This window comes from Meles meles, chromosome 17 (genome assembly GCF_922984935.1).
Source record: "Meles meles chromosome 17, mMelMel3.1 paternal haplotype, whole genome shotgun sequence".
Taxonomy (NCBI): domain Eukaryota; kingdom Metazoa; phylum Chordata; class Mammalia; order Carnivora; family Mustelidae; genus Meles; species Meles meles.
In genome coordinates this window covers 14,105,840-14,118,104 of record NC_060082.1, presented here as the reverse complement: position 1 = coordinate 14,118,104, position 12,265 = coordinate 14,105,840, and the positions used below count along the sequence as shown (strand labels likewise).

At 36.5% G+C, this 12,265-nt stretch overlaps 1 protein-coding gene across 1 annotated transcript in view; it reads left to right on the top strand.

The window, feature by feature from the left end:
• Positions 1 to 12,265, top strand: part of SPATA17 (spermatogenesis associated 17) — a 164,455-nt gene that overhangs the window by 16,662 nt on the left and 135,528 nt on the right. Inside the window, exon 4 of the mRNA XM_045982285.1 lies at positions 10,732 to 10,782. Within this exon, the coding sequence (XP_045838241.1) occupies positions 10,732 to 10,782 (51 nt within the window). The remainder of the gene's footprint in view (positions 1 to 10,731; positions 10,783 to 12,265) is intronic.

Sequence of the window (12,265 nt, the reverse complement as noted above, 5' to 3'; positions counted from 1 at the left end):
AGATATAGAGAGGGAAAGATAAAAGTAAGTAGGTAAGTAAGCAATAAGCATTCACCTTTAGTGAAAAAAGCTTTAAAACATGTTGAAAAAGTACAGGAACTGTTTGGAAGAAGAGCCTACTATTTTAGATTTAGTGAAACTACGTATTCAAACAGTAATTCTGCCATTCTGAACTTTTTGTAACTGTTGGGTCTCTCTTATAGCTAGTTTTAAAACCACAGTGATGCTTTTACAGTGCAGATGCTTAACCAACTGAACCACCCAGGTGCCCTGTGGAGGGGGGTGGGGGGATATTTCAAAACTGTGTGTGTTTGTGTGTGTGTGTATCTTCTTTCTCATCAAGCTTTTTTACACTAAGTTTAGCATTTATTTTTGGTTTTGGCCAGAATCAATTATTATATTTGTTAAATAGCAATTTTCTAACTCTGTCATTTCTTCTACATTTACTTGTTAGCATGTTAGTATAAGAAAAAGCTTTTTTCTTTGTCCTTTTTAAAATTTTTTACATCAGTATGAACTCATGGATTCCTGTTTTATTCAATGGGCTATAATAAATTACTGTCACTAATTGGTTTGGCGCTCAAATTGATTTGGCCAGCAGAAGCTCCTTCAAACCCACTTTTAATAGAATCAGATTGCTTAAATGGGATGATTAAAAAATTAAGGTATTTTCTTTGGAGTGCTGAGTGATCTTTAGCCCCATTATTCATTCATAGTTGGGGGTCTGTGTCAATGTATAGACAGGATAATAACATATATATATGCATGCATATGGCTTTCCATGAGCATTACTGACTTAACTTCCATTGCTGGAATTGCTATTTACAAGCCACTAGTAAGAAGGTTATGAGTGATTGAGACCTCTTTTATCAAATATACAAGAGTATAAACATTTCAGGGGCTATTGTCAATGTACTCAACTTGGGAATCTGTATTTATTCTAATGATGTTGAGGTTGCTGAAAAAATATTTTTAAAAATTCATATAAAGAGGGGCACCTGGGTGGCTCAGTGGGTTAAAGCCTCTGCCTTCGGCTCAGGTCATGATCCCAAGGTCCTGGGATCGAGCCCCGCATCAGGCTCTCTGCTCCACAGCGAGTCTGCTTCCTCCTCTCTCTCTCTCTCTTCCTGCCTCTCTGCCTGCTTGTGATCCCTGTCTGTCAAATTTAAAAAAAAAAATCTTAAAAAAAAATTCATATAAAGATCCATTCTTGGATATTTGTTTTGTTACTGTAGTGTCTTAACTGAATTTGATCAAAAAGAATATCACTCAGCATGATCATTAAATTATGCTTCAGTTTTGGATCTAATTATCTTGAGCTCTTGGGGAAAAATGGAGATTTTCCTCATTTAGATTCGTTCTGATAGTTTTAAGTCTGTTAAGCTATAAGCTATTTTAGAACAGGTCTGTTTTATTTATTCCTTTTTTGCCATTATGTATATAGGACCTAACATAAGGATCTCAGATAACATAATTGGACCTCAATAAGTAATTATTGAATGAAATTAAAATAAGTGTCATTTACTGATTGAATACTATGACTAAAATATTGTAGCAAACATTTTTTTAAAAGATTTTTTATTTATTAGAGATCATAAGCAGGCAGAGAGGCACGCGGGGGTGGTGGTAGGGGTGGGGGGAACAGGCTCCCTGCTGAGCAGAGAGCCTGATGTGAGGCTTGATCCCAGGACCCTGAGATCATGACCTGAGCCTAAGGCAGAGACTTTAAATTTAACTCACCAAGCCACCCAGGCGCCCCTGTAGCAAACATTTTTGTGTTTAATGTGTATGTATACCAACTAAAGTCTTACACAAGTCCTATGAATATTATCACTGTTGTATAGATGAAGAATTTTAGTCTCAGATGTGGTTACTTCCCTAAAGACATACTGTTAGTGACCTGTGGAGAAAAGTTCAAACCCAATTCAACGTGATTCCACAACCCTTATTTGCTGAAGCTGATAGGCAGTTGAAGTTCAGCTCATTATTGAAGAATTCCCTCCTATGGGTTATACAGAGTCCATGAAGCTTAAGTTGTGCTAACATACCAGAGATCCCCATCTTTGTGGAGCTTCATTCAGAGGAGGTCCTTTGTCCTGGCCCATGTATTTGATCTTCAAGGTTCATCCTTTGAGAACTCTGTGGCTGGTGGGCCACATAAAGGGAATGGGAATTTTTGTTACCGTCAGTATCCCGATATCCCTAGTACTTTCAGTCCTGTCTAATTTACAGGTGCCACCAAGTTTAGTCCTAGAGTTTTAGTCACCTTGGAACACTGGAAAAAATAAAATTAAGATGTTAAAAAAAAAGTGATAGTAATGCCAAATGTTGTGTTTCCTTATTTTAAAAAGCTAATGCCCAGCTCTTCCCCAGGCATGTGGAATCTTCTACTTCTCTTTCTCTGCCCATAGCTCTCCTCTTACTATCTCTCTCCCATTCCAGCATAATTTCTCAGAGCTCAGGTTTTAGGAAAGCGAAGCTCAGTAGGGATGGACAGTCACACATAAGCCATCTGAGCCAAGAATGCATGAAAGGACCTGCTACTTTCTTGGGTTGGGGAGTAGGACAGGAATTAAAGATATTGTTTAAGTCTACATTAATTATACTGTCACAGACATTAGTACACATTGTCACATGCATAGTCTGTAGTAACTATGTTTAAATCATCATTTCCCAAATTTATTATGCATTTTTTTTTCCTAAAAGCTATATACAATAGTAACAACGCCATGAGTGAGGCTTTGAAATTGGGAATGAGCATGATGTGATGGGAGGCTGGAGGGATGTTGATCTGGGTGGCTCAGAATTTGGAGACTAGCAGAAGGTTGGCGTGAATGTGACTTTTAAAAAGTAATTTCAGGGGCGCCTGGGTGGCTCAGTGGGTTAAGCCTCTGCCTTCGCCTCAGGTCATGATCTCAGGGTCCTGGGATCGAGCCCCATATCGGGCTTTCTACTCAGCGAGAAGTCTGCTTCCCCTTCTTTCTCTGCCTGCTTCTCTGCCTATCTGTGATCTTTCTCTGTTTTAAATAAATAAATAAAATCTTTTTTAAAAAAGTAATTTCCTACATTTTAAAAGGAATTTCTTGTTTAAAAACTTTATGTCCATAATACGCACTGGGTGTGGTGCATAAACAATGAATTTTGGAATGCTGAAAAAAAAAAACAAACCTTTACAGGGGTACCTGAGTGACTCAGTTGGTTAAGACTGCCTTCAGCTCAGGTCATGATCCTGGAGTCCCAGGATGGAGTCCCACGTCAGGCTCCCAGCTCCATGAGGAGTCTGCTTCTCCCTCTGACCTTCTCCCCTCTCAAGCTCTCTCTCTCTCTCTCTCTCTCAAATAAATAAATAAAATCTTTAAAAAATAAACCTTATATTCATTATTTAATATTTTCCAACAATCTGTCAAGTAGAAAGTACATGTGTTATTTTCATTTTATAGATAGAAAAATGGGAGCTCAGGAATATTTGGTGGTTTGCCTCAAGTTCTCAGTTTCTGATCCATATAGATCCACATGCTAACTCCTTATTAAAATCTTCTCCATGTGTCCCTCAGGCCCCAAACCTGTTCCTCCTTATGTATTCCTTCATTCAGATAAATGGTACAACCATTCAACCAAAAATCCAGTCATCCTAGACTCTCCACTATCTGCTTCTCACTACCCTTTATTTCCTATCAGCCATCAAACACTTTCCACTTGTCCTCATAAAAGTCTCTTGACTTTAGTCTAAATATCATCATTTTATTCACATGCCTACAGCCCTTGCCATAGTGTACTGCAAAATGTTTACATCTTTCATGTGTCTTGTCAGGTTTTTCATAGTCTCCAATTGCTTTTTCTCTAACCTCGCTTCTTGCTACACCTGTATAAAATATACTTTGGACACATTAAATCATCTTCCATTGCCAAAATGTGCAGTGTCCTGCAAGTTTTTTACAGATGCCCCATACCGTGCCTAAAATGCCCTCCCTCCTTCACTCTGACCTGCCTCTCATTGGTCCAAAGCCCTACTTACTCTTCCAGACTTGACTTAAACATTAACCTTCCCTGATCTCCTGAAGCTGAGTGTACAGTGGTGGGAGACTGCACATACCAGGTGTGCCTTCCTAGCTTTGTTCATGTAGGCATTTGTCCCACTGTGATAAATTTCTTCATCTACGTCTCTTATTTGACTGGGAGCCCCTGAATGACAGTAACTGTTCAATTTTACTGTATCACAAATGTATCACAGCAAATGTCACATAGAAAGCCTGCTGACATTTTTGCTAACTGATTACATGATTCACAGGGATATATATGTTGGAAGACTTTTGCTATGGTCAACACAGCTGGTGATTGTATCAGTATGCATCAAAATTATTCACTACCCCCTTCTTCATAAAAGAGTGCTTCTTTTCCATCTCATAGATTTTGGGCTAAGCCATGTGTTGTGGGCAGATGGGACATATGCCACACTCAAGATGAAGCTTTAAGACGCTTTCTCCCTCTTTCCTTCTGGCATAAGAATGGCACACCTCAGTCTTGGGCCACTCCTTCATCCTTGGGGTTAAGAGGAAGAGGCGTAGAGCATAGATGGTCTAGTTACCCATAATGTGAGGGAGAAACTTTTTGTTTTGTAAGCTACTAAGATAGTTGCATTTTTATCTCCACAGACCTGATTAATGGTTATAATGATAATAAAAGTGTGCATGTTTATAAGAAACATTCTGAATGGGGCACTAAGTGAATCTTACAAAAAAGATGTTTTTAGCTTTTTGAGTTTGTGATGATGTTAGGACACCTCCATGTGGTGGTATCTTGTAAGGCGATTTTGTAGTCTCTCAGCAAAGTGTTTGGCATATAATAATTAACACTCCACAAATGCTTATTAAAGTGAACACTTGAATGGGAGTTTAGAGTAAGAGTCAGAGCTGGAGACAAAGATTTTAGAACCATCATTGCAAGATGACTGGATTTTCTACCTAATGGGGAAAAAATATACCTCAAGAGTAGAGCAGAGGGCCAAGAATTAAGGCTTGTGAAACACATTAGGTAAGATTTAGGCAGAGGAAAGGGAATTATAGACAGATAATAATTAGAAAATCAGAGATACAATATCACAGTAACCAGAGGAGAGAATGCCTAGCAAATTTGGCATTGTCAACAGTCTCAGATGTGGCAAAGTCACACAGAAAATGAACTGAGAAAGATCCTAGGATCTCCTTAGATAGGTTCAGTAGTTTTAAACAACCTCCCTCAAAATTCTATTAACTGAAACATTTCTATTTAGCTTTTAAATAATTTTCGTATTGACACCAGCTAGCTTATCCAGTCCTGAAGGATCAATGGGTTCTCCACTATAGTGCCTTCGTTAACTCACAATAATAGATCATTTCTAGGTATTGGTTTTTCTGTGTGTGTGTGTGTGTGTGTGTGTGTGAGTGATCTGACTCTCTCGGTTCCTTGATGACTATTGTTTTTGCCTCTTTTTATTCCCTACCTCCATTTCTGACCTTCCTGCTTACTTCCAGGGCACTGTATCTGGCAATATAACCCGAATTTGTCCATCTTAGGGGTCTAGGATTGTTGATTCACAGCCTTGAAAATCTTTTCCTGTTAGTGAAAATTGATGGTATCTGGTGTGTGTGCTCAGTGCATATGCGTTTCATACCTGCTGAACTCTTAACTTTACTGCAACTTGCTTTTTCTACTGGATACTCCAATGGTCCTGATGTTTTGGGAGCTTTCTCTCTTTCTTTTCTTTTTCTTTTTCTTCCTCTTCTCCTTTTTTTTTTTTTTTTAAGATGTATTTTAGAGATTGAGCGTGAGGTCGGGAGGGGCAGAGAAAGAGGGAGAGAGAAACTTCAGCAGAAGGACCTCCAAATCAGTTATAAGTAAGGTAACATTTATCACCCTTTAGTGTCAGAGCAGAAAACGGAAACATTTTTTTTCCTTTCAGGGTCTTGCAGTTTAGATAAATACTAAAGGCTGGATCACTTAAGTTTCTGACCTACTGGTATTAATTTAAAACTTTATTAATATATTTTCATCATAATTATGAAATGAATTTAGAGTTGGTTCTCCTGGTTTTAAAGATTATGCTAATAATAATTGTAAGAAATAATATATTTGGCATTTAATTTTGTATGTGGAAGAAAGAAAGGGTGTTTTAAAAATCAGCTGTTGATAATGAACAGATTGGTATCATTTGCCAACAAACAAGGCAAAGCATATGCACGAAACACTCACAATTATTTGATAATAAATCATTTTAATGATTATACTCAAAATTATGAAATGAGGATAGCACTGATGTGGAAAATAACAAAGGCTCGTGCTCATGATATCTGTTATCCATATGTGCGTGGCTTCTAAAGGTTCTATTGTCATCACTTTAATGCAAGTGTTTCCTTTGTACTGTTCAATCTAAAAAACAAAGCCAGCTGATCTGGTTGGGTTTCTATAGCTGTATTACTCAAAGTTATTATGAATACATATTGCTTTCAGTGTTCTGCTTTTGAGGAGCCAAGAAAAAAAACGAGAGGCAGATAGAAATCAAGAAACAGACTTAACTGTGGAGAACAAACTGATGATAACCAGAGGGGAGGTGGGTGGGGGATGGGTGCAATTGGTAACAGGGATTAAAGGTTACTCTTACTGTGGTAAGCACTGAGTAATATGTAGAATTGTTGAATCACTGTATTAATAAGAACACTATATGTTAACTATACCAGAATTAAAATGAAACCTTTAATTTAAAAAAACCCCGAAAAAAACTTTTTTTAGTGTTGTGCTTTTGAAAATGATTGACTGTTTCCTCCTTGAAACTCACTTTTTTGGGGGTTTTCAACCTAAATACTCAACAGTAAAGGAAATATTAGGTCATCTGTGGTATGTTCATGTAGCAAAATACCATGTAGTCTTATAGATAAAATTATGTGAACAAGGAACTTAAAAATGGGGAACAAGAAATATCTGTATTAAATCTGTCCAAACCAAATAGAAGAACCTTTAAGTGAAATCAAGCCACTGGGGGTTGAAGGAGAGAAATTCGCATTTAGAGTTTAAGACTTAAGACGGGGAACATTTCTAGTTCCTAGGGTCTGGAACCTGGCTGTGGATTTAGTAATTAAATGTGTTGTCTATATGAATTTGACCATTAGCTTGATGCCAGAATTTTTAGAGCGTACTTGGGGCAGTCAGGGAGAAGTGAGGAGGAGGGAGGAAGGAGGTTAATAAGTAATGAGATACCTGAAGTATGACAATATTGAAAGGGATAGAGAGTCTTAAGTGTGGCAAACTTGAGATTAAAAAGTAAGGTTTCTTGTTCTTTTGGTTTGTTGTTGTTGTCCTTTTTAATGGAGTACTTTTTAATGGTATGGAATGGTTTGAAAGTGCTTTGCAACTAGGAGAATGCCAGCTTCTTCTCTTGGAATAGGGGAGAAAAGATAGTTTCTTCTATAAATGCTTGCAAGAAAAACAGGAGAGAGAAGTTTTGGACAGCTGGAAAAGAATGGTAAGACATTTCAGGCAAGGGGAGTAATATGGACATGGAGGTGAACAAATAAAAAGAGTAATTTGATCAGACAGAGCTTTTAAAGGAGTGGAGTAGTAACAGATAATTGAGGGGAGAAATTGGGACCTGATTGTGGTAAGCTTTGAATATCACTTGACCTCCAAGAGGGTGGTTCTCATTTATCCCCAACCACCCTCCCATTGTAATTCACCTGATAGAAAGAAAAAAGAAAGAAACTCAAAATATGAAACATGCTTCCATCAGTAATAATGGTCCAGTCCCAATGAATAGCAACCCTGTCTAAAAGATCCACATAGATACCAACCACGCAGAAGATTATGTTTTTAAAAGGAATAAATCCTCCAAAAAAATTTTCAGAAGCCTTGTAAAAATTGAGGGGGATGATGTGGCCAAGGCCATACAGCTAACAAATGGTTGACTTAGTGTTCGTCCCAGAAATACTTCCTGTGCTATCTGTTGTAAATGCAACATATCAGTTCTGTTTATCCTTCTTCTTCTCTTTCTGTCCCCTCTTTCCCCTCTCTTTCCCTTTCTTTGTTCACCAGACATCTAGGGAAACATCTGTAATTGAGTATCATATTTTCATTACAATGAAACTATTACCATTTATGCTTGATTTTCAGTCCAGATTTTTAGTCTTAGTAGACTTAGTATTTTGTGATAAAATGAGAAATTAATAAATAGTAAGAAAAATTTTAAGAATTTTGTCTATTGAGAACTTACAATAGCTTGTCATTGTTGGATAGACTATTAATATTTAGTAGCTAGGATATTCTTTGCTTATCCAACTCCCATTCAATGGAAAAACAAATTTTGAGGACAGAATTCTCAACAATAGTATTAGGAACAAGGGCTTTTGTATGATTTGTATTTTAACTACTCATATCCCAAAAGAACAGATACTAATAAAACAAGTAGTATCATTGTTCAGAATGGAAACAAATGGACTCAGATGAAAGGGATTTTACAAAATAAGTGTCTAAATGTGTCTCATAGATAGCTTATGAAAATGAACAATTCATTCACAAATGATTTTTTTTAGTGTTTTTAACATTTTGGTAAAATACACATAGCATAAAATTTATCATTTGTACCACTTCTAACTGCACTATTATTATTCAGTGGCATTAAGTATACTTAAGTTTTTATGCAACTATTACCACCACCCATCTCCAGAATTTCTCCTTCATCTCAGATGGAGACTACTCATTTAACAAAAGCTGCCCCCTTCCTCTAGCCCCTGGTAACTGCTATTCCACTTTCTGTCTCTGTGAATTTGACTATTTCACATACCTCTTATAAGTGGGAACCTGCAGTATTTCTCACATAAATATATCATTGTTACTTTCCAAAGCAAATACATTTAACATCAGTGATTCACATGAGAATGATAAACTAGAATCAAAGTGCTATTCCACCTTTGGCAATGAAAGTCAGAATTCGTACACTTAAAAGCTAGATTGCTCTTTTCTCTGTCCTCAGAATAAAATTTGACCTCTTATATTTTGGAATTTTACTAATTGTTAAATTGCATACTTTTAGCTACAAAATGTGTTTAGCAGCAGCAGTGATAATCCCTTTTATAATCATCAACTATGTCCCAAGCCCCTTAAAAATTTTATCTCATTTTAATCTTCACCTCAACTCCTCAAAGTGTGTGCTGTTCCATATTGTGAGCCTGGAAATCCAGACTGGCTGGCTTTGAGTAACTTGTCCAAAGCCACACCGCTGATAAAAGCAACATCGGTACATGAACTCGGGTCTGTGACTTGAAAGCTCACACGCACTCAGTGCTGCTAACCGAACAGCAACATAAGGGTAAGAAACATTACCTCTTTCTGAACCCAGACATTTTAGATATGTAATTTTTAGTATGTCCCACCTGTGTAAAATCATTCAATGGTTATCTCTGCATCAATATAACTTGAAGAAATAAGGTATTAAGGTAAATCTTTTAACTTCACCGCAAATGCCAAGAAATATGCCTCGCTTGCTATGACAAAGAATGAGAATTTAAAATGAAGTAACATCATTGTGTTCGTTTGTAAATAACATATTGCAGCCAACTGTTTCTTAATTGCTCAGACTGTTGATAAATAATCCAGCCCTGCTGCTCTCTACAGACAATTTGCTTTGGATCAGACCAGGCAATTCAAACAATCCTAATTACAATGAAACCCTTTTATATGAATTTCTGTTTATTGCAGGGAAGAAAACCCCTGTATAAAAGGTTAAGGCACTTATCTCTGATTTTTGCCTGAAACACAGCACCTGTTACCTAAGCTCAAGTTATGTTAGTCAAATGAACTTTGATTGAATAAAAATGGATAAAATAATATTTGGATCAAAAATGTATATTTCATTGCTTTTACTATTGATTATACTGTCATGAATTATGTTTTTATGTTTTAAATTTTATGTTTTTAATTAAAAGATATAACAGATGTAGAAACTTCATTTAAAGCAATATTTGTCTTGAAATAAGCTATGTTGCTAAATGATTATGTACTATAACAGAGATTTGTATATTAATAGACAAATGTGTCTATACTAGAAAGAAACCAAGACCTTAGGAAGTCTTCCCTATATCAGGGGATTTGCTGTAACATGATATCATTGTATTTATGATTTTATGGTGTTAAAATGAATATTAAATGAAACAAAATTCCCAAGGATTACTCAGGAGGCAGCTAAGTACATAACATTTTGTACAGATGGTTGGAAGGCACAGTTTTGCTCCATCACTGCATCCATATCCTCGAACGATTTCGACTGAAGACAGCATTTCTTTGAATTTTTCATTAAACCAGACGTCTTGAAATATGAATTCCTTTTATGTTTCTGTGAGTTTTGGCTAAAAGAACCCCAGTGAATAAATCATACAATACTGCGTGTCACCAGCACTTGTGAATATTTCTGCTTTGTTATTCTATTCTCAGTAGAGCACCATTGATTATCAAACTCAGCGGAGAGCATTTTATGATCATATATCTCCATTAGCTCCTAGTTTGACTACCATAGATTTTTCTGGTTAAGCCTGCATTATGTATTAGGAACCCTATCTCTTCAATACAAAGTTTGATTTCATTTTTCTAAACCCAGAACTCTTATTATGTATTATGTATAAAGATTCTTATCTTTTATATGTAAAAATAGGCTTCACTGTCTTTGTATAACTGAACTATAGGCCTTTTTTCTTTTTTCCTGATTCACAGTTCGCATCTTGTGCTATGAAGATGAATTTCTACAACGCAATGGCTGTCAGGGTAAATATTTCTTCACTTGTTAAACAAATGAAAAGTCAATTGTGCCCTGAATTCACTTTTAATAAAATGAGCAAGCCAGAATAATGCAAATTTGATTGATATGCTAATGGTTAGAGAGAAGAGAGTACATAGTTAAAAAGTTAGTTATACTAAATAATCTTGGCAGTATTAAAAATTAGAGTAAAATGTAAAACATGTCATTATCAGTGCTTATGTTTTAGAATGTTAAATATCTCTGAGCCATAACTAGAGAAAGACCGTAAATATTAATGAAGCAATGTATTAGTTTCCATATGTCATATAGAATATTGTGATAAATAGATGAACATGGTTCTGGAATATAAGATGCCGGTCCAATACAAATCAATTAGGAGTTATTCATATGATTTAGCAGTAATAAAGTCAGTTTCCACCTTAGAAGTTTAATTTCTATCATCTCTATGTTCATTTTTATGTGTTATTTTCCTAATGGAATGCTGAACTAGTGATTATGAGGCTGGCTTGGTTTCTGCTCAGATTTTGGGAATGGGCAACACAAAAATATTACTTTTCTTGTCTCAGTATGGTAATAGCTTAATTGTGGAGCTATTATAAATGGAGAAATTACTTTGGTGAATTCCATTAATGTTCTTAAAACTTATGTTGCCTTACTATATTCTCTTCATTAATCTAATAGTTCTTACTTCTGCTAATAATAGATTTTATTTTGGGTCAAACAGCATAGTAAAATACCTTCTGAAGGTCCCATGCAGAAATATGGCAGGTAAATTAACATTTCTTGGTTATGTATACTGCTTTAAGAAGGGTGCTTTCCTCTGCAGGTATGGGTGTGTGCCAAGAGCCTATCACAGGGCTGGTCTACCTGTTCTGTCCCTCCCTCCTTTTCTTTCTTTTCCTTCCTTCCTTCCTCTTTTTCTCTCTTTCTCTCTCTTTCACAAACTATCTCTCTCTCTCTCTTCCTTTCTTTCACAATCTTATCTATTTGAGAGAGAGAGAGACTGCATGAGCAGAGTGGAGGGGCAGAGGGAGAGGGAGAAGCAGGCTCCCTGCTAAGCAGGGAACTTGACATGGGGCTTGATCCCAGGACCCCGAGATCGTGACCTGAGTAAAGGCAGACACTTAACCAACTTAGTCACCCAGGTGCCCCTCTGTCCACCTTTCTGTTCCCCTGTGGTTTAGGGAGAAAAGCAAGAGGAAGAAGTAGATCTTGCTGCTTTTTCCTGAGCCAAAGGCACATACTATAGCAGCAATGGGGTATTTACTTACTAATAATATAGTAGTATAGGAAAATGATTTGGTCGTCTTCTTTCAGTGGGAGTGCTTAAATCTGGGAATTTAGGAGATTTTGATTCTCTGTATAGCTCTGCCAAAGACTTGACTTCTGAGCCTTTACCACTGTTAGATTCTTTTCTTTTCTGCTTACTTTGTGTCAGATGTATCTCCAGAGTAAAAGGCAATAGATGCATAATATACGTGGACTTAA